The sequence below is a fragment of the Chroicocephalus ridibundus genome, chromosome 4 (assembly GCF_963924245.1).
Source record: "Chroicocephalus ridibundus chromosome 4, bChrRid1.1, whole genome shotgun sequence".
Taxonomy (NCBI): domain Eukaryota; kingdom Metazoa; phylum Chordata; class Aves; order Charadriiformes; family Laridae; genus Chroicocephalus; species Chroicocephalus ridibundus.
The window spans coordinates 19127182-19153901 of record NC_086287.1 but is presented as its reverse complement, the minus strand read 5'-3'; the positions used below and the strand labels follow the sequence as shown (position 1 = coordinate 19153901).

Below are 26720 nucleotides of genomic sequence, written 5' to 3'. Positions count from 1 at the left end.
CTCTGGCTTTAGTCCTACTGTAATTACAGTTTATGCAATTTGGAAACAGTTGTTGCATGAGCCCTAAGAACAGCCTTGCAGCACTAGAATCTCTCTGTAGAAAAGCCCATGGTCAAATTATTTCATTACTAACATGGGTAGTTCCATCCTCATCCTTTTAGATTTCTAGATGCTATACCTCCTTTCCCCATATGCAATTATAAATTGATACCGTATAATTTGTCTGTCACTTGATATAAGGCTCTGTTTATTTTAAAGGCAATAATTAGAGATAACAATTGCTATAGAAAAATAAACATCTGTTCAATGAGAAGACTGAGCAATTAAGGGCAATTATTGGTTTCCGTAAGTAGGATGCTCAGTAACAAAGTTCTTCTCAGTGCAACTAAGAAGATCCTAAGATACATGTTGTAGGAGACCAGACATCCATGCGCTAAAAGAATTGGGAAATGAAATGGAAGCTATTAATAAGAAATTATCTAGACTCTTCTTTCCAGATTGTATTTAAGATGCAGTTTCCCTGGTTGTAACATGTAAAACTTGCATAGGGTTTAGATCCCTTTCCAACATTCTTTGCAAGGATTAATCAGTTAATCCTTCTACAGCCCTTGCAAGGCAAGTAAGTAAGTGTTACTATCCTTATTTTACGGCTATGGAAATCATGTTGCTCTGGGCCAAATTTTAATCCGTTTTCCACTGTTGTAGATCTAAAGCAACTTCACTGCAGTCAGCAGAGTTAGACACTGTAACTGAGCTGATTTAACCTTAATTGAAACTACAGTGTTTGTGAAGATAACTGAGAATAAAGAGCAAGAATATTACACTTTAAGCATTGTCCTACGCTCCACTTGATTTGTATTAATGCTTTTGTTTGCTTTAAGGGTCGATTTTCTAAACTGGCATCCTTGAAGGTTTGCAGATCTTGCAAATGCTGGTGCATGTAGTTTTCAGGAATGACCATCCATAAATACTTTTAAGATTTACAACAGCAGCCTCCAATTTGTGGGGAGAAATTACATTACTTGTATATAAAGATCATATATACAAAGCTCATATGCAGCAACAGTGTACACACACTAAGCTTTTTAAAAATCAGTGTACTTGGGTTTGTTCAGCCTAAGATTTTTATTCCTCCTTTAATTGAGATAGTTTGTTACCAGTACTAGTGTGAGCCCTGAAGTAAACCACAAATGTTCGTGTCCTGCAGTGCCTAGATTAACATTTGCAGAGTATTCATTGACTTGAATTAATTGGCAATTAGCTAACTCAAGTTAAAAGAGGAATGATATTTCTCTCTAGACATTCTTTTAATTGCTCATCCAGCCAAAAGAGATACTAGTGGTCAGACCAGGCCTTTCCACTCAGATGTTTTTTAAGTTTTTTGACAGTGCACTCTGAAGTGAAATGAAGAGCAAGCAACATGCGGCTTGCAGATGACCATCTGAAATCAGTGGCTAGTTTCCCTACTACAGAAATTTATTCAATACTTACAAATAGGGCATTGGGTTGGTTTTATTTCAAAAGAAAATGAAAGACCTCCATATACCATTGGAAAAATCATATGTATTAAATGTAGCAAATGTACCTAATTTTTCATTCCACTCCTTGAAGTAGTTATTTGCCTTATGGTTAAAAATCAGGATAATGAGTTACTTGTGTTTAACATTTCTGAAAGACTGTGGGAACATTAGTTATTAACAATGAATATACCGTAAGTGCTGTATTTAAACAACAATGTTGTTTCATTATTTATTAGTCTCTCTCCTGAAATGATAATTTGTTTCAGATCGGTATCTTTGGCAGACTCCAAGTTTGGATAGGAGTGAAAAACAGTTCTCTCTTGTGCCCAGAATATTTCTTTCTCTAATGAAGAGTTGTAATAACATAATAATGATCTTAGTAAGGTGTTACTATCCACAGCTGTGTTCCCTCATGCTGCTATTTACACAACTGTAGAGTGAATATGAAATAGCACCAGCTCCGAAATCTTAGTGTTTTATTCAGTCTGCATTGGAGAAATTTAATACACAAACTGGAAGGCAAAAGTAAATCAGCCTTTTCTGAAATCCCGTCCTTGGCTGAAAAGTCATGGAGGTGATTGTCGGTTACAGTATAGGCCACGGAGATGACTCTCTGCGATCAGGGATTCACAGTGAATATATTGTCTCAGCTGGAGGGAAGCTTTTTTTTCTCCGTCCCCACAGTACGTTCTTCTTGGGTAAAATGAAGAATTCCTCTCTCTACTGCTTCAGGATGGGCTGTCCATCTGTCCAGCTCATGTAAATCTGTCCCTCGCTCATCACAGAAGCTCCTGTCCATTTCAGAAAAGATCTGTGTATCTTTAAGCATCCAAAGAGTGGGAGTTTATCAGCAGCAAAATGCTCAGGCGTGGTTGTTAGCCGGTCAGTGCAGCATTAGGCTGTGTCAGGCCTGTGCGCTTCCCTTTGCTCGCCCTCCTTGAATGGCATCTTTCCCTTGTGTCATCAGGGGTTCCTCATGCTCATTGGTTTTCAATTGATGGCTGTTAATTAGAAATGAAAAGACAACGTTAGCTTACGCGTCCCTTGCTTTTCAGTGTGTTGATGTTTTCTTCTTTGCTCCCCAACCTGAGATTATAGGGCTGGTTCTGGTGCTGTTCAGTGGCTAAGATCAGAAGCAGCCCAATGTTTGCAGCTCATAGGAGGCAACAGCCTGCTTGAACGCCCCGGCACATCAGTGCCCGAGATCCCACAGCAACCACCAATGGATGGAAATCTGAAGTGTGTCCGGAGGAGTGAGTGGGTGGGACAGCTGTGTGGGTGGTTGGGGAAAGCTTCAAGTGCTTGATTCCCACAGCATCTTGGATTTTCTGCCAGGACAGACCACAATTAACTTTAACAATCATGAAGATTACTTGCCTGCATTTGAGGGGTTAATTACTCAGGAAGCTGACAAGGTCAAACTCTATTTGTTGCCTGGCAGACTTGCTTTAAGCCAAGCCCGCACAAAATATCCTCTTAGTGTGGCAACCTTGTTTGTTTTCCTTTGGGGACCACACTGGTACCTGTGCTGCCCTGAGTGTATAGATAAGCTTTACAAGTAAGTGCCTAACTTGTTGACACATTTGTATTGGAGGTTTGCTATAGATTCGAAGTGCTTATTATCAGCTGCGTATACAGGAGAACAAAAACTGGAAGATCCACAGCCACTTCCACAACCCTGTAAACATACCTTGGCTACTTGTTTCTAAGCAGTCATTTCTGCCACTTCCATTTCAATAATAGTTCAGCAGTTTACTCACATAGTTGCTTCTTGTTCTCTCTAAGGGTCTGTCATTATGCAGATGTATAATACATCTTGAATGGTTTATGTTCTCTGTGTCAGGAAAAGGGATTCCTAAGCATCAGAAGCCCACAGGAGTTCAAATTCCCGTGTAAGTCATCTCTGAGTAGTTGTACACTAGGCTGGAATTACAGGGCAGGAACAGAAGCCCTGAGTGCAAGCCCTTCCTGCCCAAGCTTAATTATGATTTCCTTGTAGTAGCAAGAGGGCCTTATCATATAGATGGACTTACTAAGGGAGGGGGGTGTTGCTTAGGCTGGCATGCAAATGTCAAAAGGAAGGGGCTAGGGGAGAGGGGAGGAGGTAAGGCAGAGCAACATGTTTTGGTTTTATCCTAAAATTTCATTCAGCGAATTTAGTACAGTGAAAAGTGCTGTCTTGGGCTGTTCAGAGGGTTGTCTTAAAAGTTCCGTCTCCACAAAACAGATAGCAGTGGCAGGACATTTTTTTTCTTGATTTTTAAAATCCAAATTGGGAGAAGAGGAAAAATGCATTAAATCTCACATCTGTTTTCTCATCCCGTCCTCTGGTACTGTGGTGTAAATCAAGGAACGACTTCTTGAGGTTGATGAAATTAATTCAATATAAAATCAGTGTAATTCAGTATCCGTGTGATTTTTGCAAGGTGTGCAGTGTCTTCTAATAATTGATTAACTTTTTTAGTGGAGTAAACAGAAGGGTTTAATCTTAATTTTTGAGTTTCTGTGGTAGGTTAGTAGCCAGAAGGACAGAGGGCGCTGTGAAGATTGCCTGTACAGCGTGGTGGTATCGTGGAAGTTCATGGTTAAAACCCTTCTAAGACTCAGTGATAGGATGCTTCAGGGAGGACAAAGGAAAAATAGTTTACAGATCAGCCAAGTTCAGTGGGACAGATGTCTTGATTTGGGAGCAACAACATTTGAAATCAAACCCTGAAGTGTGAGATACCAGAAGCCTTTATATTTTCTTCGGGGTGAAGGACCAGTTACAGAGAGCAGTTGTTTGTAACCTTTATTGACCTCTTAAAATAATTGGTCTGCAGCACATTACAGTACAGCACTGTGCCACAGATCCTGGGAGTCTAGATATAAAGGACTGAGCTAGAAGTTCTGATGAGATTTGAAAGTGTAACTAGGAGCGATGTAGAGAGTGATGCGGTAGTGCTGTAAGAGTGCTGTAGAGCTGTGACTTCTGCTGGAAGCAGGAAGGAAGCAGTCGGCACAGATTGAAACTGTACACACTTTCAACCAAGTGGTGCCAAGTAGCCACTATCCAAACACAGAACAAAGCCAAAGGGGAGCAGCATAAGGAAGGCTGCAGCTGCTATGAATGGTGAGCTTAGAGCCAGTAGTGCTGTGGGTAATATTATAAATTTATTGAATAGACAAAATTCAGACATAAGAGTGAGGATTGGCCGGACATCACAGCATCTTCCCCCAGCTGTGCTTTTCGGCCGCTTCAGGCAGAGGACAGGCTATTGCTATTCACAGTTTCAAATGGATTTGTCAGTGCACAGCATTCTTAATTTTTGTAACTTGTTTATACCGTGGCTGAAAAGTAAGGATGTCAGCATTTAACCAGATGAGACTGAGAAATTATGTGACTAGAAATATCCAGAACACTTGAGCATGCCATAAAAGAGATGTGACTGGAAGCAAGTCAGGAATTTATTTCTTAGCATAATAACCAGTGGTTAATGGCTCCAAATTTATGATTAACTATGTGGCAAAAAGATGGACAGGTAGCTGCAAGAGATTGCTGGAGTCCCTGATGAAGGTCCAGTTCACTTCACTGGGGACAGTTTGTAGTAAGGCAATAGTCTATATAGTCATTCCTCAATAAGAAGTGTGAAGTCCTGTGTTCATTGTTTAGCTGTACTGCAGATCTGTTGTGTTCAATTTGCAGATAAAGCAACGTGTTTGGCTTTATGGTTTGTGTCAGGGGATGGGGTCGGGACCTTAACTGCAACCCAACTCAGGAGCTGTGAGCTGAGCTAGACTCTTTCTTGCTGTGCGATGTCGTTCCTCATAAACGCTCTGTGAAGCCCAGCCGGTCTCAGTGACACCAGGGAGGTGCTGTTTCTTCTTAGTTCAGTTATAACTGAATTAAACTAAATGTCAATTTGGCATATTGTGTGTGGAGTGGGATGAGATCCAGCCTATCAGGTGTTGTGCTGCTTGTGCACATTTGGCAAGAGTAAAAGCTGAAGGAAACGAGATCTCGCTTGAATAGACCTACAAAGTACAATTTTTCTGGGTACAAATTTTCTTAATGGTGATAGAGTTGAGAGCTCAGGGGACTATCTTAAGCTCACTTGTGGGAGATATCTCAATGTACTTTCATGCAAATCAGCAGATTCAGGTCAAAATTTTGCAGAAGATAATGCTTTATGTATGTTACTTACCTCTTTCTTTTAATTCTTGTAGTTTTATTCCATATTTTGGTGATGGCTCAGACATCCTGATCCTGTCAGGGATATCCATATCCTTTTGCCAATATAATCATTAACAGCACTCTACGTTATTTGAGGACAAGGATACAGTAAATAATAACAAATAAGAAGAATTCAGAATTGTACCAGCATATGTTGGTGTTCCTCCACGCCACAACAGCATTCATCACAGCATTAACTTTATATACCAGGGTAAATCAAAACAGTACGAGAAAGCATAATTAAGTACCTTTTTATTATGATCATGAAAGCTTTGGAAGGAGATGGAAAAACATAGAGGCCATGTCTAAGCTGCAGACATTTGACCATCTAGTTGTGTTGATTTCTGAGCTTTCATTGATGTCAGGTGTCAGCAAAAGCCTTTATCCTAATGTGGTTAAATTGGCAGAAGTTCACTTCTTACTGGTAGAATGCACTTTGAGCGGTGAGAGCTGGAGTACAGTGCTTCAACGAAAATACAGCCTTGATGGCAGAAACTGCAGCAGCATTAAGGATGTTGGCAGCTTCACTGCCAAATGGTCACAACGTGGGCTGCCGGGTCTGCATTATTCACAAGACCTTATCTGGCTGGAGGAGGGACTAGTGGGAATTTGCTTGCATATAAGTTGCCTACTGCTCTGTGGGGGGCAAAAATCGTTAACGGTGACTATCTCTAACCAATCCTTCCTTCCTGTTTTGCTCTGTTTCTCCTGCAGGGCTTGTGAAGTTGGGGGTTCACTGTGTTACATGTCAGAAGGTCGCGATAAAAATTGTCAACAGGGAGAAGCTCAGCGAGTCGGTGCTAATGAAGGTAATTTTCTAATGGGAAATTTGAAAAAAAATTAAGTTCTTGGCTCTGTGTCTTCTGTTCCATGCAAAATTAATATCTTTAATTACGTATAACAAACATCCCTGTCAGTACTAGGATTATGTGGAGCATAATAACAATAATTTAGTTATGGGGGAGGCTAGGGCAGCTAAAATTAAATGGGAGTATGCCTGTGCTTTGTGAACAAAATAAACAGTCAGCTGTGGAGTTGTTGCTTCTCTGCTGGGGCAGATGTGTGCCGGGCATCTGACTTCTACCGCTGCAGCAGTGCATATAGTTGCAGTACATTGCAGACTGAGGTGTACAAATGTCAGTAGGAAGAGATTTAAGAGAGGCTGGTGAGTCTGTTGTTTGAATACTCCTACTGGTTCCTCTGCTGCATGGGTTCATTATGATCTGATGCGCCAAGGTCCATGACTGTTTAAAGCTGTTGTAATTCTGTTAACATTCCACAGAGATGAGCCATTGGAAACCATCAGAGTGTCTGTCCTGATGGTCCCAATGACTGTAGTGTTCAGAACAGTTTAATTTGTTTTTTACCTAGCCTTGTGATATCCATCTCCTTACATGAGTGTCATTGATTGATCTTGGAAACCTAAAAATAAAATAAATGTATGCACAAAAGTTTTTTTCATGTGATTTGGTGACTAGAAAGGCTAAATTCAGCTTGATGGGAGGGAATAGAACTGTACTGCAATCAACAGAATTTCCATCAAGCTGTCACCTCCAAATGACACTAACAGGTCTGCGTGCAGCGTACAGCCCTTTATTGAGGTAGCTTCCCTATGAGCACATGGAGCATGTATCTTTACACTGCTGTTTCTTATACGTACTTCTGTGTCAACTGTTTTCCTGCACAAGTAAGTATAGCAACCTTACTAGGAACAGAATGAAAATGGAGATTAAAGGAATATGCAATCAGTGAATGTTACACATACAATGTAAGTTTATTTTTTTCAGAGAAGGATTCTTAATGTTTATATTCAATTGTAATGTGTTCAGACTTACCTTTCTGGAATTTCGTCGAAGTATTACCTCTCCTGCGGTCCTATGGATTCAAACAGTCTTCTAGTATAGACCAAAAGTTAGAAAGTGAAACAAGTAAGAAAACTGCAACTTTAAAGGGAGATTCAGCAGATGAATGGAACACAAAGAAAGCAAACACAGTGTGTAAATGGTAAAATCTGAATGAGACTCTAAACACTTTCCAGAGTAACATCGTAGGAATATTTTTAAAAAAACATGAGCATTTTGTTTGCTGAGAAGACGCTGTCTGGTATCTGTATAAAACATTTTATTTACCTCATTGATTTTCAGAGTAGGAGGCAAATCACTTAGCATAGCAAACTGAGCTCTCTGCTTTAGTTGTGTTGCATTACCTCAGTTGTAGTATGAAATCTGAGTAGTGAAACGGTGTGTTAGGCCATTGTTTACACAGCCACATGCTGAAGCGTGCCGTGTTTTCTGTAAGATTGTACAACATCCTTCTCAGGAGGAAACGACGCGCTGTATCATGATTCTCATTTTCAGACCATTCTTGGTGAGATTTTTCTCTTTCAAGGATTCTGTTCTCTGTGCTCAGGAGGTTGGAACAACAGATGGGTTTGGTTTGCCCGGTTCTTGCATAAACTCGGTAACCAGATGTCTTTTCAGGAATGCCCTGTCTCTGATGGTCACAGACAGGGCCTGAGACTTCTAAGTGAATTTGGAATTGACAGTACTGTTAGCCAGCTTAATCCAGCCTTGCCAAAGGGGGGAGAATGCTTGCTGCTTTCGGCAATCCCAGTGTGACCATTGCCAAGCATCCAGCCGACAGCTTGCTGTGTGGAGTCAGCAGCCACAGGGAAATAGCCAACTGTGAAGCCAAGTCATGGTGGTGTGGTGGCATTCCTACTTCACAAATCTTCCCACTAGCTTATCAATTCCAGTGACTCTCTTTGCCAGTGGGCAAAGTTCCTGGAGCCAAATGATTCAAGACCACAGCTACTCTCCCAAGCCAGGCCCAGATTGATGGATTTTACTTTAATCCATCCTTGGACAGAAAAACTGGATCTGACAAATACGCACACCTGCCGCATGAAGCCGTAACACTGCAGTGCTGTGGCCATTTATCCTAGAGCATAAGGAAGAAGTCTGCTCGCAGTCCTTTCAACATCTAAAATGACAGGCACAAGCATATACAGCAGGCTGCTTTCTCTGCCATCATTATTCTATTTTGACTTGCTTCTTACAGCCTTCATTTCTGCAGTGTTTTTGCAGTGTTTTATTTTGTATGTTCAGGCAACTGTCCTTTCTGCAGCTGCTCTTCGTCTGAGCTGTGCAGAATTGAGAGGCATTTGATAAAGTGCCTTCTAATCATAACGTCGTAGTATCGATATTTCTGGAGAGAAGAATTTGGAATTGAAGCAGCTGGTCTCAATTAGCAGAACTGCTGCTATGGAGATGATACACAGGCAAGCACGATGCAGTGCAAGCTGCAGTAAATGTATCATCCAGGCGCTTGCAGCCCTATCAAAGGACAGGGCTGCTCAATGCACACACCAGCCTTTTGCTTTGTCATGCCCTTACGTGCTAAACACAGGCTGGGGAGTGGCGTTCTTTTCCCAGCTCCAGCTTGGGACTGTTTGGGAGCCTGGTTCTGGGGCAAAGCTAGCAATGTAATTTCACAGATGAGAACAGAAGGGCTGGTTCTGTTCTCGCTCCTGCATTAACAGAACTGGTAAAAAGCTTCAGCTGGGTTTCTTCAGCCACGCTGTGGCAACCCCCATAGATGTGGAGTCCTGCCTCGCATTGTTGCCTCTAGCTTCCTCTAGCACAAATCATCAGAAAGAATTCAGAAAGGAGTTTTTTATAGGGATTATAGGGAGCATCTTGAGATTGAGATGGGGTTCCTTGATTTCCCTGAATTACTTCCAGATCACTGAGAGGGAAATTAGGCCCAGAATACAAGAGCTGAATGTGTCCATAAAGCAGTAAGCTTTCCCGAACAGGCAGGTTCACTATTGATGGTTGCTTTTTCAGTACCAGCACGAGTGTTTGGAGTTTATAACTTCAGAATATAAAGGTTAAAGCAAATCTTTCCTCTGTTGTGGCCAAAGCTCGTTCCGAAACATTGAGGCATTTCATGAGACGTACTCAGAAGAGTCTCTTTACCACCTCACCAGTTCTCTCCCACTCCTTCCTTCCAAAGAATAAACAACAAAACAGCTACTCTTTTGGTGATCTATCAGACGAAATAGTCTTTGGACAGAGTGGTAGTAGAAGCAAGGGGAGCATAAAGGGTGAAGAGCGAGAAGGGGACAGCTGGCCTTGGACTAATTACTTGAACACGCAGGCATCCTGAGAAAGCCACAGATGTCCCAGGCTTGATGACTGGAGCCCAGAGCTCCATATGTGTGCTTTGTGTGTATGTGCCTTTTGTTTGTTCTGACCAAGTCCTCCAGTGCTTGCCTTGAAAAGAAGCAGGTATTTTCAGGGTGGGGGTTGGGAAGAGATGCAGTCCCTTCCACGTTTTTCTTTTGGAGCTCAATTGAAACACGCGTGGTGGGTTTAAGGGAGGGAGGTTGGTTGGTTGGTTGGTTTAGTGCCTTGTGGTGCTAATGAGCTCTGCTTCCGAAAAAACTCTGCAAAAGTGTAGTGTGTGTTCTTAAGGAGGGAGGATCATGCAATGATCACTGTTGGAGATCACCAATTGCCTGAAATAACTGAGTTGAGGGATAGGCAGCAGGTTTGAGTGTCAGCCTCTTTGAACTGCCTAGGTAACTTACAAAAGCATACTTGTAAATAGGCACGGCTTTGCATGGTCTTTTTGTCATCTCTTGCTTCTTCCTCAGCTTCTGTTTCAATAGCTACTTATTTCTTTAATACCTTGTCGTACTTTGAGTCTTTCCTTCCTTCTCCATTTTCTTTCAGTTGTTATTTTGCCTCTTTTTAACCTCTTTCATTCTTCTTTTCTCTCCCACTTAGTGATTTCTTCCCTTTTTTCTCTGTCTTTTCCCCTTTTGCTAGAGAAAGTCGTGTAGTAACTGTCATTGTTTCATTGCAAAAACTGCTGAAAATGCACCATGTCTGGTTGAGGTGCCCATTCTTCAAGGAAAAAGTTTAGAAATTGGGCACAATTCATAAAGTATCTGAGAGAGTAAGTAAACAACCAGAGCTCATGTTTTATGGGGGACTCAAAGGACTCAGTCTACCTAGTGTATTAGAGAGAAGGTTAAGACATAATTTAATCATCGTCTGTAAATACTGATACAAAGGATAGGCATTTGATGATAGAGGGTATTACAGTCCTGGGGGCAAAAAGCTTATTGGAAACTAATAGTTGTAAGCTGTAGACAGATTAAATGTAGAAATACTAGGCCTATTTGACCACTGGATGAAGTTACTAATTGGAACAAGCCACCAAAAGCTCTGTTGAGTTTCTCCCCTGAAAGATTATTAAAATTCATCTAACTGCTGTGTATTTTTCTGAAACCTAGTTCCTAGTTAAGCTTAAGGTGCTGGACTTGCAGCAGGAAGTTGTTGAAGATGGTTTCCTGATCCATGCTATGCATTAGCTCTGTCTAGATTAACACAACAGCCTCTCTGGCCTTAAAGTCCATGGAGCTGTGAATTTCTAATCACACACTTGAAATCTGTAAAAAGTCACTTATCTCTGTCTGAAGCATAAAGAGAGGCGCTTGTGCAAGCTATCTGCAGAAACGGAAATTTAGTGCCCCCCCAACGCGAAGTTGAAGAAGGGAATACTTGAGAGCAGCATCTTTGCTTTGGAATACCTAATTTTCAGACTTTTCAAACAAAAGACTGTCCTCAGCTACTGACTGGAGGCCTGGCCTACAGAAATCATTACCAGAATACCAGAACAGTGTCAGGGAGAAGCTAAATCTGATGCAGAAACGGACTGAATAGTATGACTTGGTTAAAATTCAGCTTTGATCATAACAAGTGCAGTTTCCCTGACGTTAGCAAAGCCAAACTCACCAATGCCAAACCTGAATTTCACCAAATCAGAATTTTTTCTTAACTTATTCAATAGTAGCCTAATTGTTTTCCGGCTGCAGTATTTAGAAGTTTTACTATTGATTGCAGTGGAAATGGTGTTAAGCTGCTTTTGAATCCCACTGAATACCCCTACTGTTGGGTACAAAAGAACAAAGGAATGAGACCATATGATTTCACCAGTGAATTGTGTTTAAATTAATCTGGAATACTGGCATAAAAAATTTTGGAGATGGTCATATTAAAAATAGCAAATAGGAGGGAAAGTATTTCCCTTTATTATACAGAAGTCCTAAAGAAAAGGTTTTAAAGCATTCATTAAACTTTCCAGGAATCCCTGATTAAGAAACACTGTGGTAACTTGCTGGCACTCATCTATTATTCTTCTGATTGATTGACATATTGCTGAGAGAGGAGAATCACCCAGAGGACCTTGTATTCATAGCAAAAAACGATGAAAGGGATAAAGGAAAATAAATCTCCCTCAAACATGTGTGTATTCGCTGACATTCATATTTTTAGTTGCTGTTGAACATGCAGGTTGCAATGTACAAATGAGTATGTTCACACTTACATGGATTGTCCCTTGCACATTTGCTGCACGCGCTTGTTAAAAGCACACACTCTCGACCCTCATTGTGATTTCTCTTTAACCTGGAGAATTACCACACACTTGTCTGCTGTTAGAACTGGAAGAGAACAGATTAGAAGTGTCTGCGTGTCTGTGTGTATGTTTGACAGTGCATAGGTGGTGAACAAACTGCAGGAATGATTGGCACTCATCAAAGACCAGAAGTGCACAAACACACTCACCCCCCACCTCTCTGACCCTAGTTTGTATTCCAGTAGCAACCCAGTTAGCACAGCACAGCTTCATGAGTGCGAGTCTCTCTTCTGAGTTCAAAGAGATAAAAAAGCACCTTGCAATATGAAAAACACGGGGAAAATAAAAGGGGCGCTTTTTTTCCCTGGCTCCCTTCTGCTAGAGGGAGTTTGGGAGTAGGGATCTGTTACTGAATGTATAATGCAGAGTGTTTTGTTTTAAACTGTAGCTGGTGGGGAGCGCTGAAAGACTGTTCACTTGTCATATGTTTGAGCATTTAAAGAAGTTGGGTAATTGTATTTTCCTTCAGAGAAGAATCACTCTCCGCCTCCACTTCCCACCACACCCACAAGGAACACAGTTTGAGGTATTCTTAAAGAAGGAAATTAAACAGGAATCACGAGCACATGATGTACCTGTCAGAGGAACAAACCTGTCAAGTGTGCACAGCGCCTTTTGCTTTTTAAAGTTAGTATGATCAATTGAGGCATTTGGGCAAGCTATAAAAATAATTGGCTCTATTTTTTCCAACCAACTGTAATTCCACAGACTTGTATTATAGCAGTCTGGTTCAAACCTCTATTGTATGAAACGTGTTCTACCCACAACCCTGTGACTGCAAACACATAGACGTAGACAGTCTACCATCCTCATGCGCTGCCTTAGTCATGCAGCAATAAATGCTCCTCATGAGCCCCGGATAGGGCTAGTTGAAGTCGAGGAATGCTTTTTCCATTCATTTCACTTGATCACAACCATAATGCCTGGATAGGGAAATAACTGCTCCCAGAGATGAGATGTCTAAATGTTCTCTGCCTTCTAGTGCTCACACACCTGTGAAGCTGCTGTCCATAATTAGTGTGTAAAACCCCTTTCTGTTCAGCTTTCTCTTTATCTGTTTCCACTGTAATTGCACCATGCTTGCATTTGGGGTGAGAAAGACCATAGTTTGACTTCATGTTGCTTCCTGTACAGAAGCTTCTGGGAATTCTCCTCTTCCTTTGCCAAAGCTTAGTTTTATCAAAAGATGCTGATTCACTAAAATGTTTTCTCCGAAATAACTTTGGCTCAGTGAACTCCCAATGTATCAAAGACTAAGTTTCTTCTGAACTCTCTCTGAGGCTGTTAGAGAGTCCTGCTTGCCATCTCCAAAGCAGACCAAAGCAGAAACCTGGAAAGTCCTAACTTTGCAGGGACTCCCACCACTTGTGAGCCCTAGGTTATCAAGCCAACATGTAGGAAGTCTTGAGACAGGCTCCAAGAGTCCATAGCTGTAGGGCAGACCCAGCATCTCCTGCTAGAGTGATGTGACCCTACAAAGCATTGCTACATGGGCGAGTGGCAGAAAGCAACAGGATCCTCAGCTGTTGTCAGGCTTGATGCTCAGTTTCCTGGGACGGACAACAGTAGGAGTTACCCTGAAAGGCACGGGGAACCCCAGGTGAAGGTTAGCTTCCAGGCTCGGTCTTGTGGAGTTGAGGTGTGGAGTGTGCAAATCTTGAGACTGGCATACAGGGTTTGTAACCCCTTGTATTTCCAGAATTTCTGCCTGGCTGGACACCCAATTGGTCCAGGAACCTGAAGCTTCAGACTTGTCCAGCCTGGGTGGTCTTTGTAGCAGAGCCACCTGGAGCTGTAGTCTCTGTTAGCTCCAGATGTGAACCATGGCTCTGACAAGATGGCTTTTTTCAATGTGGAGCTGCAGGCTCTTTGGTGCATTCAGAACTTTACTTCTTTTTTTTTTTCCTGGCTCACTGAAGGTTGATGAAAAATGCTAAAAGTCATTGGATTTTGATCTGACTTAAGCTAAAACCTCTTTTAATGGACTTTTTCTACCAGCACTTCAACTAGTGGTGTTCTGTGGTTAATCAGTCTGAAGAGGTGTAGGATGAAACGTATCCCAGTCTGCAGAGTAGAGGATGCCATGGGAGAGTGGGTTCTGGTGGAGCCATAAGTAGAATTGGCCACATTTACAGATAGAAAATGCATTTTAGATTATGGATAAAATCACTTCCCAAATCTTGAAGCAAAAAAGGAGTTAGGATTGCATTTTTTCTCACCTGAACTACAGAGAGATTTTTTAAGTTTATACAGCTCTTTATAAAAAATAATTTTCTTTGCTCACACAATTTCTTTCTGGACTGAGAGTAAAACTCAAAGTGAAACTCAGATGCCATCAGCAATGCGAATGCAGTATTGACTGAGCAATTTGAAAACCATATCTATAAGCACCAGAGCAACAGTATAGGATTTTTTAAATGATTCCTCACCCTGCCGCCCATGCTGGAAACGAATGAGTGTGCATTGTGCCAGAATGTATTCTGGGTTTTTTAGAAACTGTTATATTCTGTTTTTATGATTTTGCCATGCCAGTGTTTGTTCAGTGTCATTGTAAAAGGTTGTAAACAGTTTAGGAGGAGAAAGATGCTGGGATCTCAGCGCTGAAACACAGCATGTGCTTTGCAGAGTGATTTCATTAAGGACCAAGGGTAACTTGGCAAGTGTGGTTTAAGTTGTTGTGTATTTTCTATCTTAAACTCTTTTTTTCTGGGATGCAGAAGAAAAGACTTTTGACTCCCATTTTACATTGGTTTGTATTTCATATTCCAACTTCTTGTCTGGAAACCTTTTAATTCTTTTTTCTTTGCTCCTGGAAAGAGAACCAGCGTTACATCAGAAGAGCTCTAGCAGTAATGGGACATCAATCCTTAAGTAGATTGACTGAGACCAGGATTGGCTTAGGTATTTGACCCTGCATCTATCATGTAGAATAAGCACCATAAACATCAATACACTGATCCATCCAAATTAAGGGATGTAGTCCATCCCTGTATATAGCAGGTAAGCCATTTGAGCAAAGACTTTCTTCAAAGAGCGTCTTAAATTTTTGCCGAAACAACTGTGTGATGCCTTGTACACCAGCAGTACCTTTCTGTTAAGAATCATTTCTTAGCCTCATATAGCTTATGAATTTCCCAGCTCAGACAAAATGTGTCACCTAATGGATATGTAAGTGGTACAACTGAGAGCCAAGGGCTGGCATTGCACTCCTAGCTAGGGGATGCAGGCTCTTTTTGTTTGTTTTGCATTCTTCTATCCAACATGAACATTTTGTTGATCATTTGTTAAGTGTAAACCAGGCCTCACTCCATCTATCCCTGCAGTTCGTGCTATTAAGTAGTTGGCACAAATTTAGGAAAAATCTGGGAACGCTCAATCCCAGTACAATGAACTGTTAGTTCCAGAGCTGTCAGGTGGAGCTGGATACAATATGCCATGGGTTTGCTTTACTGCTGTTAGAGCATGTTGATCTGTGTAGTGGTAAGTTTTTAGATATTTGGGCATTTCCTCTTACCAGCTGCTATCTTCGAAGTCAGTGCCTTGCCTCCTGGCATCCTGAGATGCCAAATCCGTGGTTAGCATGTATTTAATATGCTGGTCTGTTCATGAAGAGCAATCCCATAGCAACAAACCATTGTTCCTGTTCCCCTGCTGTCTTCCCATGGATGCACACACCACATGTAAAGCAGACTCCAGAGCTTTAGTTCAAAATCTTGTTTCTTGTTCAACTCCAAGAGAATCTTCCAGGTGCGCTAATGCTAAGACAGCTCAAGCCCATGCTCTAGTGGTCCAGCTACCACGCAGTGGCAAAATTGCAGTCATGGCATGGTTGATTTTGCTCTAGTGTGGGAGAAGCAATCACTGCTTTGTCAGAACACCTGGTGTTCTTGAACCTTGCGGTGTAATATCATATGGCATGCTCTGCAGCTGCACGAGGAGGCAGCAGCAATGGCTCTGTGCTGTGAAGGATAATGGAGATGTTACCTTAATTCTCTACAAACCATAGGGAAGGAGAGATTGAGTTTAGTCTTGAACTTCTGCATCTGTTGCAGTCTCTCAGCACGTAACATTTGCGCAATAACATCTCTGTTATGTTATCATGCATCGCCCCTGGTGGAAATAGGGACTTTTGAAAGTGGCAAGCAATTCTGGGGCACAGGCTGACTTTTTCAAGAATGCTTGGTGAAAACGCAGTCAGGCAACCAAAATAATATTCATTTCTGGAAATTTGAGACTGATGCTCCAGATTATGCTAAAATTAACACATTCAAAATCTTGTTTTAGTACATTTTGGTAAGGCAGGGGTGAACAGCTGTCAGCACTCAAGAAGAAGGATCTGGCTTAAGAAACATGTTCCTGTTCCTGGCATATACCACAGGCAGAAACATTCTTATATTTCTTGCAGCTCTCACAACAAGTACCTCCTTTTCTGTACATTCAGTAGGAAAGTGGTGATGAAATGTCACTGGTCCAAGGTGTAACACAACAGAGTGCAGCTCTGTAGCTTTTCCTGTTTTTAGGTTTTATGTTGCTCCAGGACACAGAAACATGCTTTATCGTCTGTATCTCTCAGATGCAGGCCTAACTACAGGAAATAAGTAATAGCAACATGTATAAACAAGACAGTAACACATAGTTTCATCTCAAGTCTGTTCATAAGGAACGCTCCTGTCTTTTAATGGGTTATGTATTTTAGCTTATTCTTTCAGTTCCTAATAGCTTGTTCTACCCTTCTGTGCAGCTCTATATAACTAAGTAACCAAGTCTAGAATATTTAAAATGAAGAAGAGTCACCAGAATATGCGAAGTTGTCATAACAAATGTACCAGGAGATGGGTGTTATGTTATGTTACTAGTTTTCTCCACTGTACCTGAAGCAGATTTTCAACAGTTGTGATACATGCATACAGTTGGCCTGTAAGAATTTTTAATATATTACATTTTGTGGTGTTCTGGAAGTCCAGTTGCACTTTCTGTCGGAAACCTGTCACCATGGATCCTTGTAATAGACTAGAATTTACTATTGCTCTGTGGGCAAAAAATCTGGTGTGCATGTCTAGATCGGTGTGAGTGGAGATGGTCCAGCAGAAAGAACTTGCTGTCAATAGAGGCAGAATAATTTCCTCCAGCTATGAAATACTTTAGCATAAAGTTGGGGTTTTTTGAGATTTTTTCTTCTTATATTTCCTTCCTAATACCCTGAAATAAATCCCTTCAGTCTAATGTTCTTATCGCTTTTCTTTGATGAATTTCTTCTCTTCACTCCTGCTCCCTCAGCTGTCCCTGAATTTCCTTCCTAAATCCCTTCTGTCCTTTGCTAACCTCCTGTTGTCCCTCACCATCCACAGCAGCACTTTCAAGGCAGGAAGGAAAGACACACATAGTAAGAGAGTGCATATTATCCTCTAGGTATTATGGATTCATTTTATCCTCATTTCCACCTCTTAAATCAATCCCTGGTTTATCAAATCCAGAAAATGATAACATTTACTTAAGAACAAGTGGGTAAGATCATTGGACACAGGACAGAGTGGCACACAGCTGTTCTCACAGTCATCTGGGGTCATGCTTTCACTTCTTTTTCGTATAGGGGTGTAAGTTTAGAAGTCACAGAGGAACTTGGATTAGGGAGCAGTCTTGTGAGGACACCTAAGAGTGCCTAATCCTTTCTGGGCGGCAGTGCAGTGCAAGTTGTAGTTTTGATGGCTCTATAGTACCAGAATATCCCCAATATAAGACACAAGACATCTGGGCCCTGCCCAGTAGCCTAGCAGAATAAAAAGACGTATTTCACAGGGACTGACGTGGAAGTCCAGCAACAGGTAGAAACATATCTAAATACTGCCTATAACAGTAAAAACCCCCTCAGAGATCTGTTAACCTTAAAGCCTTCATTTTTGAGAGAAAAGGTGTCTTTGTCCTCCTGCATGGCTAAGCAAGGCCAATAGGGGTGAGAACACTTTTAGGTAAAAGCACTGCTGAAAACTGCTTTACTTCGTGTTGAGGTGAGAGTGGTAGTGATTACCAGTGATTGCCGGTGACTGAGGACGTAGTATCCGCTCAGTGCTAGGTAACAGCCACTTGCTGCTTGTGTACCAAGAGTGCATATAGTTTATTGAGCCATCCTGACACCTGGCAACCTGTCACCTATTGTTTGGCAGATACCAATAATTCAATGTCTTTCTGCATCCGTTTGGCTGCAGATGCATCACAATACAAATTGAACCAGCGTTCGGACTCTCAAATGTCAAGACAGGAGCTTGATGACATACTGCTTGAGGAAAAAAGGAGATATCAAGGACGAAGAAATCCAAGAGAGCCAGATTGTTACAGGGTAGAGGAGTGAAATATTGGACAAATGTGTAGAATCATCGAAGTAAGGGTTGCAAGGACTTCTGAGGGTTTATGCGGTACATTCTCCCACCCAAACAAGGACTGATGTTGACATGGGTCAGCCATGGCGTTCTCTTGCTTGGTTTTGAAAACCTTAAGGGATTGAGATTCGTCAGCCTCTCTGGACAGCCTGTTCCAGGGCTACGTTACACTCGTAGTGATTTAATTCATCCCAAATGTCTAACCTGAACCCCCGTGCAGATATGAGGAGAGAGATTGGCCAGCTATCATGGCTGTTGCATTCCTTAATGAATAAACTTGTATCAGTCATCAAATAAAGACTTGGAACAATTAAAAAAAAAAAATCTACAGGAGTTGGAAGAAAAACTTAACGCCTCAGAGAACCGTGGAGACAGAACTGATTGCTGCAGCCTCATGGTAGAGGCAACCAATTAGTGAAATTAAGAGCTGTGTCAGGAAAATTTAGTATGAAAAGGGGCAGCAGAAGCAAAACTGATGAGTAAAAATGAGAATCAACAGACTAGCGTACAAAGAATGGGTGTCTCAGCAGGTGAAAATAAACATTACAGCAGTAGCATGAAGAGGGTTTAGGACTCTGGTTCAAAGGCTGCTTTACTGAGGGGACTCTGAGGCTTAAGCAGCCTAAAGGAACTCACGGTAATGATCACATCTCGTTTGTGGTTCGAATACCAACAAGAGAGCAACCACGTTAGCAGGCAAAGGAGGAATGCTTTCTTAGAGCCTACCTGGAGTCTTGAGAGGAGATGTCAGTGATCTGTAGCGGGGAACACTGGAAGTGGGATCATAAATGCACTGGGCTGGAATGAAGGGCACGATTACTTAATTTCTGGGATTTAACTGTTAGGTATAAATCAAATTTTAAATATAGATAAAGTTCTGTAACTATAGTTTGAGGAACAACTAGCAGACGATAGATGAAATAATGAACATATTGACATACCTTCACTGCACTTCTAAAGAGGTCTTAGCTATTTCTGACTGTGTCATTTCTCACTCTCAAATTGCTGGCTCTCACAGAGGCTTGACCTCCATCCTCTCATATCATCTCTCCAGCTGTCCCTTTCATTATAGTTTCTATTACTTTTTCACTTATTTTCAAGGTGCATATCCAGTTAGAGATGCTTGGTTTCTCTCCCCTTATTTTTACACATCTTCTGAGCAGCAATACCATTCATATCATCCTTAATCTCTTCTTTCCAATCACTATAACTGTCTGCAAATACATTTTTCTTCTCCTGTTTTGATTCTGGGTCCCCTATGTACCCCTTTTAAGACTATCCCACAGCCACCCTTCTTTACAGCTACTGTAGTTATAACCCCTCTGGCAGTCCTGTATCCTCAGACCTCCCTTCAGCATTTAGCTGTGGTCTACTAATACCCGTATGCCTTTAAAGCTGTTCATTTTCCTTTTTTTCAAAAGCTTAGGGAACTTAAACGAAACTAGGTTCTAATTTGTGTGCATTCTTAACCTGAAATAACATGCCACAAATCCTGCTGTCATGTCTAATGGTCTGATAGCAGCTCTGTGACCTTCAGCATGACTGAATCCCGAATTTAACATAGCCTGATTTAAAGAAAATGCTGTTAATAGCCAGTCAGAATGATCAGCTCCTTTACTTGCATGTGCAAATAAGAATTTTTGAAGTTACAATGTTCCAACCAATGTATACCAACAGTTTAAGCATTATTCTTATAATCAGGACTATGAGTACCTAGACCCACGGTACACAACGTAACAGGAGAAGTGAGAGGTCTGAGCAGAACTGAAGAATTCAGGGCCTATCAAAAAGGTTACATCTTGATAGATTTAATGCATTTATAGATGTTTAGGCATCCTAAGCTTAAAGCCTCTACGTAAACTCTGTAGTAATTAAGAAGTGTTTTAGGGTTTTATGGGCCAGGCATATTCCTGAGAATATGTTTTAATTAATTAGTTTTGGTTATAAGATTCAGGAAGCTAATGATAGAGTAGTTGAAAGATCAAGGTTGCTCCTATATGCATCAGAATGTATTGATGCTGGATGGGAATTTTTTAATTGATTTAGTAGACAATTTAGAACAGGTTATTTGTTCCCTGGTGAGTGAGTGGTATATGATGCAATTCTGCTAACCATCATGGAAATAACTTTCTTTCATTTTCAAGCAAGATTTCTGTGGCTCAAAGTGTGTATAAAACATACTGGCCTAAGCCCAGAGTTATCATAAAGAGGATTCTACTCCTGTTGGATTCAGCAGAAGTGCAGGTATTTCCTACAGTTCTGAATTTGGCCCTGGAGTTTTATTTATAGTGTGTCATCCCTGAGATAAAGCTCAGAGCGTCCCTGATCCTCTTGCTATGAGAAATAATTTTTGCTCACCCATGAGCATTTTTGCTCCACCCATTATGTGCATTTTCCAAGCCATAACCTCCTTCTCAAACAGATGATTTGATTTTTGTTCATTTTGTTTTTAAGCAATTTCCTGGGGATGGGGGGGGGGGGGATTTCTGTGCATGCAGAACAACTGTTAAACTGAATCCTCATTATAGTAACATCAAGTGGCTGGTTTAAACTGCTGGCCACCCATCTGAGTCAGTATGCTAAATGTTCTTTGCTTCTGGGCACCTCCCTCTCTGTGCGTGCCACAGTGATGTGAGAAGAAACACAGAGGTTTCTGTGGGATGTTGACGTCTCACCCAAAACACCAAAGGGCATGGACTACATGGGTTTTTAAGTTAGTCTCTTCCCATAGACTTGAATTCACCCGATGGGTCTGCTGGTACAGTGCAGTCACAAAAATATATAGATCAGAAAACCACAGTAGAACTGTAATAAGTTTTAATGGAATATTTGCAAATGTATACATATACTTTAGAAGTTATGCTTTTGAAAAAGCACTATGTGGGTAGTATGGACAGTACTTTGACTCCCAAAATATACTGCCATGTAAAATACACACAGCATATTATACCTGGTGCTATCTATATAGCTTCAGTTCCTGGGAAGGACGTGTGGCTGCCTTGTGAAAACCAGACTTTGGAGGGAGCAAAGATCACATTATCAGAGGGGCTGTTGTCCTTCAGCCTTCCGCAGCTGCAAAACCTAAGGCAACAGGTTTTTCCCCTCTCTGTGTGGGAACCTGTCTTTAATTTTTCTTCGCTGTTACACACATCACAATAAGTCTAGCACTTGCTTTGGCCATCCACTATGAGGGATGACTAAATATATGCATACAATGCTTTCATCGCTGCTGTGTTATTTTGTTTTTTATTAGATACACAATCTGAAAGGACACTACACAGGTACAGGCCCATCAACTCCTGAATATATTAGGCAGCAGCATTAGTGGATTCCCAGCACTTCCAGGGAATTAGCTCCACAGAATAGGTTAGTTGAAAAGTATATTTATCTTCAAATGATAACTAGAAACCCTAAGGGAAAACAGACTTCGTGGCAGCTGTTTTTCTCCCCTTGACTGCTCTGTTTTCACTTTGTACTCTAACTCTGTCTTGCCCTCAATTAACCAGTTCTTGATACCTGCCCAGCTTTGCAGAATCAACCACTTAATCATAGACAAAGGCTTCTTCCCTGAACAGTTTAGCCTCTGGACCTTATGCTCTGTGTGTCTTTCTCTTCCCGTGCTTTTGCATTTCCCCAGTCCTGCAGTCAAACTTGTCTTAAGTATCTACAAGTGCAGTGCATTTCTTTTCTTTATCATTTCCTATTATGATGAAATAACATTAGTGGAAAATGAGGCCAGTTTTCTGTTTGCATTTTAGTCCTCCTAGGCTGCAGCATTATAAACTATTTTTTACTTCAGAAAACTTGGAGCTGCTGGTGGGAAGACCATGTTTCAGGTGTGAAGCAGGATGAGACTGCTTTTTGCCTTGATTTTGGAGAGCAAGATGCCAGGCAAGTTGAAATAGCTTTGTTACAGTGTTTGCGTCTCCATGAGAAACAGGAAAAATCTGTTCCCTGTCTCACCCTGGTCTCTGGTTATAGTCTGATGGCACATCCACAGCTAATTTCCATGATTTTCCTTTTCATTCTCCTTCCATTACAAGTTGAACAAATGATGTGCTTAATTGACAGACTGTTTCATCTTTTTCTGCTACCCTTACTCTTCTTTTGTGCAAATTACAGATCAGACTTTCCAAGTAGTTCTTCAAGTCACAACAATGTCAGAAATACTGTGAGTGACTAATTGGGCTACCAGAAGCCTTTTTTCCTTCTTGGGCTTCATGTGGCAGTCCCATCTCAGCTAAGACTCCCCGTGTCGTGGAAAACTATGCTCTTCAGAGATTTCGTTACCCTTCATTTACCTGTAGTGAATTTTCTTTAATTTGTTGCTTTCCCTCCTCATTAACTAACCTCAGACCGGTCCTTCTTCCATTCTGTTGTATCCCAGGGCTCTTTTTCTGCACAGTGTTAAGTAGTTTGGGAAGTCTCTGCTGTGGATGTTTTCAGCCGAAGCCAGTCAACAGCTGAGTAACTGCAGGTTGCATAATTCACAGTCTGGCCCAATATAGCTTTTCATAGGAAAACTAAACAAAGCAGATGCCAAAACCAGGGGGTTGTTTTTTTTATCAGAAGAGCTTCCCACTATCCTTTATGTTATTGTAGGAGAGTACTTTTTATTTCAGTGGAATCCTGAGCTTGAGCTGGAGAAGGAGTGGTACCGTACACCGCTATGAGACATCGGCCCAGCACTTTGGAGACCTCATAGCTCTTAACTCTCGTATACCTTCTGCCTTTTTACTGATCCTGAAACATGCTGAGATGGGACTTTGGGAGTTTCAGCCAGAATCATGTGGATACAAGGGTGGTATCCACAGTGGTAAGGACTGTTCTCCTCATGCTCTCGTAGCGTTTTTGGTAAAACTCTTGCAATAAGGAGCCAGCAAAGAGTTAGCTTGGTGGAAGTAAAGTGCTGCCATTTCCTTCTTTTCTATACTGATGTGGGGTTGTGTGCTTTCCTATCCCTTAGTTGCTTTGGTACAGTTGTACTTTGCTGAAATGAGAAGAGTAGGCTTGGCGCTGATGTATAGCGATTTATCGAAGCAGAGCAGACCAGCTTTCCCATTCCAGTTCTCCTGTTGTGTATGAATTTCAGACACAGGGCTCAATAAAGGTCTTATTTATGTACATTGTTCATAGAGCTTGCTATTTGATTTAGGAATCTCCCAGTCATCTCATCTGCAATACAGGCTCTACTTTGCAGAGTTTAGCACTATAGCTAGAAGGCAACTTATCTCCAAAAAGAGCTTGCCTTTGACCTTGGATGTTCTTGCAGTTGTTAAATGCTTGTGCAGGTTTCCTGAGGAGCTGGAAGAGCCAGTTTTGTAGTGTGACTCTGCTTCTAAATGTGTTTGTAAAAAACAATGGTATTTTAGGTTTTCCTGTTTGTTTTTTCTGTCCGTGGCTTGTAGATCAAATATGTCCAAGCTTGCCAGTAAGAAAAAGGATTTTCTAACTGCTAGTTTTAGAAACTCACTTGGTAAAGATACCTGAAGGTAAAGTTGATTACTTTACCTGAAGATTAGTTGATTACCTTTCTTGATGAGAGAGGAATCAAAGTGGATATTACTCCTTCTGTCATGGCAGTGCTTAGTCTGCAAGGATAGAACTGTTAAAACCTTGTTTGTGTCATTTGGCTACGCAGAATTGCCTATGAATACACAATAGGGAGCCAGAGGAGGGTTTTTTGAAAGCTGTGCCAAACACACTGTCAAAATACTTATGCAATACCAGCACAGCACTGCTGTTGGGAATACAGTCTTATTAGTTATGCTCACCCTAAACAAGGCAAGCTAAACCAGTGAAAATTGTGTTTTGATGCTGCCACTGCATTGACGGGAGGGGTTTCTGTGGTCATGGCTTTTTTTAGTCACATGTTGTCATGCCACTGTCTGATATACTCATGTTGGCAGTGCCCTGAAGTGCAACCACTTTTCTGACTGTACATATGCTTTTAAGCTCATCTGCTACGGAAAGGCACTACCTACCCCCTCAGAGCAGGAGATTAGATCGTTCCTGATTGTCCTGAGAGTACCAGAATCATTTCATTTGGGGAAAGGACAATCAAAATAAGATCCTGCATGATAATCAGAAAATTTGGTCCTGCAATGCAGCATTATGGAAGGAAAAAAAAAAAAAAAAGGAGAAAGAGAGAGAGAGAGAAAACAGAGCAGTTTGTCTCCCTGCACTATACAGGGGAATTCAGAGCAAGAGAACTGTGTATTTGGGTCAGCTGAGTCCTAAAGGAGAATTTTCATGCAGTCTTTTCAACCCATTTTCATACATGGTTGTTGAAGACGCCAAACCTTAAAGGGGCAAATATTCAGAAGAAATAATCCGGTAATTGTAAACTGCCTGTTCTGTTGCTGCTGCTATCATCTCAAAAGGAAAGCAGAAAAGCAGCTAGGGTATGTCTTCATGATGCAATACAGGGTTATGCAGAGACACCAAGTTAGCTTCGAATGTGCCCGTATGGGGACAGAAACACTATAGCTGTATCAGGGCAGCACTCAGCTTGGGCTCATTAGGCAGCTTGTTTGGAGCTGGCTGAGACATCTCTGCCCAGCATGGAAATTTCTTAGTTCTTCTCCAAATGAGCTTGGGTTTTATCTAGGCCTGGTCCGCAGCTCACTAAATTTTGAGAAAGTCTTTCCACCAATTTCAGTGGACTTTGGAACAGACCTGGCCATTGTTTTCAGAAGGGTGTCCCTCAGTAGGGTTGTACTCGTGTCTGCCATGCAGGGCACCTCTTCTGGGTGGTGTTCTGCTGGGTCAGAAGGAAATAAAACCAACTCACTGGGGACAGTGGGAATGGTCAAATACAGAGAAGTATCACAATGAAAAAACATCACATTAGTAAGAAAGATGCTTAGCATGAAGCCATCTTCTGGCACATTCTCTGTATGAAATGAGACCAAAGTCAAATGTTCATTCCTTCAAACATCTTCATGCAACTCCCATTATTCCTGCTTCACTCCAGTAGCTTCTGCTTTGCTGCTTTTGCTCCTTTTTGTCCCAGGCATTTCACACTTGCCCAGGGGACCCACCACACTATCACTGCCAGGGTCAGTTCAGCTTGGATTAGTCTGTTCTCTTTCAGATCTAGCTTCAGGTTTTTTAACCTAAACTAAGAGATCCAAAGAGAGGAAAGACTTGCCCACATCTCCTCTTTCTAATGACCAGTTTTTATAGCAAGCCTGAAACAGAGCTCTCCCCCACCTCCCCCCCGCCAAATCCTTCATCAAGTATATGAGCATTTAAAAGAAACAAAGAATTTTTTTTACAGGAGGAATAATCAAAACTTTATTTTACTGTGTGAGGGTATTGAAGATTAAATTGATGGTTGCACAACACTGAATTTTCTAAAACTCACGTGTTGTTGTGCATCAGTTAAGCAGTCCAGCTTGTATGTTTGTGTTTAAAGAAAGGTGACTTGGTTTGGTTTTTTTCCTCCTTTTAAGACTAAGGAAACAATGTTTGAGAAAATCTCTCTGATTTCCAGATCGTGAGGTTCTAAACTAGGCATAGTTTCGAAGAGACTTAAAAGGTGCCATAGTCTTTTAATGTGCCAGCTACAAATTGTCCCAGATAGATTTCGTTTTAAAAATACATGATAGTGGTGCAGCAAGAACACTCGTGCTTTTCCTGCTCAGAAACTGCTGTAGTCAGTTTGAGCTTTTGGTGTAGACTGTAGCCATACCTCTTCCCGAGGGTCTCCCATAGTTGCCACTGCAGGAATACTGAATCCTCTAGGTTTAAGCCAGGCTATGATGTGTTCTTTGCCTGGTGACGTATTCCTCGTCTTTATTACCACAGTGTCTGAGGGGCTGCTCTATGCTTTGCCTGTTTTGCCAAGTAGCCTGACACAAAGTGAACAAGAAGCAGCTGTGAATTAGTCCTGGAGATTGTGACAGTGGAGTTAGGGGTAATGCATATATGTGAACTGCTTGTGATTAATATCAAGTGTGTCTTTTTTTAGCAAGAAGCTGTCATCTTCAAAGTTCCCCCCCCACTTCATCTTGCTCATTAATTTTAATTTTTTTTTCCAGTCTTCCTGTTAAAAATGAATTCTTAATGAGTGCTTCTGCTATTTAAAATGCCTCAAATTCCCTCCGTAATGATGCCTCT

The 26720-nt window shown here is 41.4% G+C and overlaps 1 protein-coding gene across 12 annotated transcripts in view; it reads left to right on the top strand.

Moving 5' to 3' along the window:
• BRSK2 (BR serine/threonine kinase 2) overlaps positions 1-26720 on the top strand; it is a 324645-nt gene that overhangs the window by 155541 nt on the left and 142384 nt on the right. For all 12 annotated transcript variants that reach the window (XM_063331693.1, XM_063331692.1, XM_063331686.1 and 9 more), the window contains exon 2: positions 6448-6542. In XM_063331693.1, coding sequence (XP_063187763.1) covers positions 6448-6542 — 95 coding nt within the window. The remainder of the gene's footprint in view (positions 1-6447; positions 6543-26720) is intronic.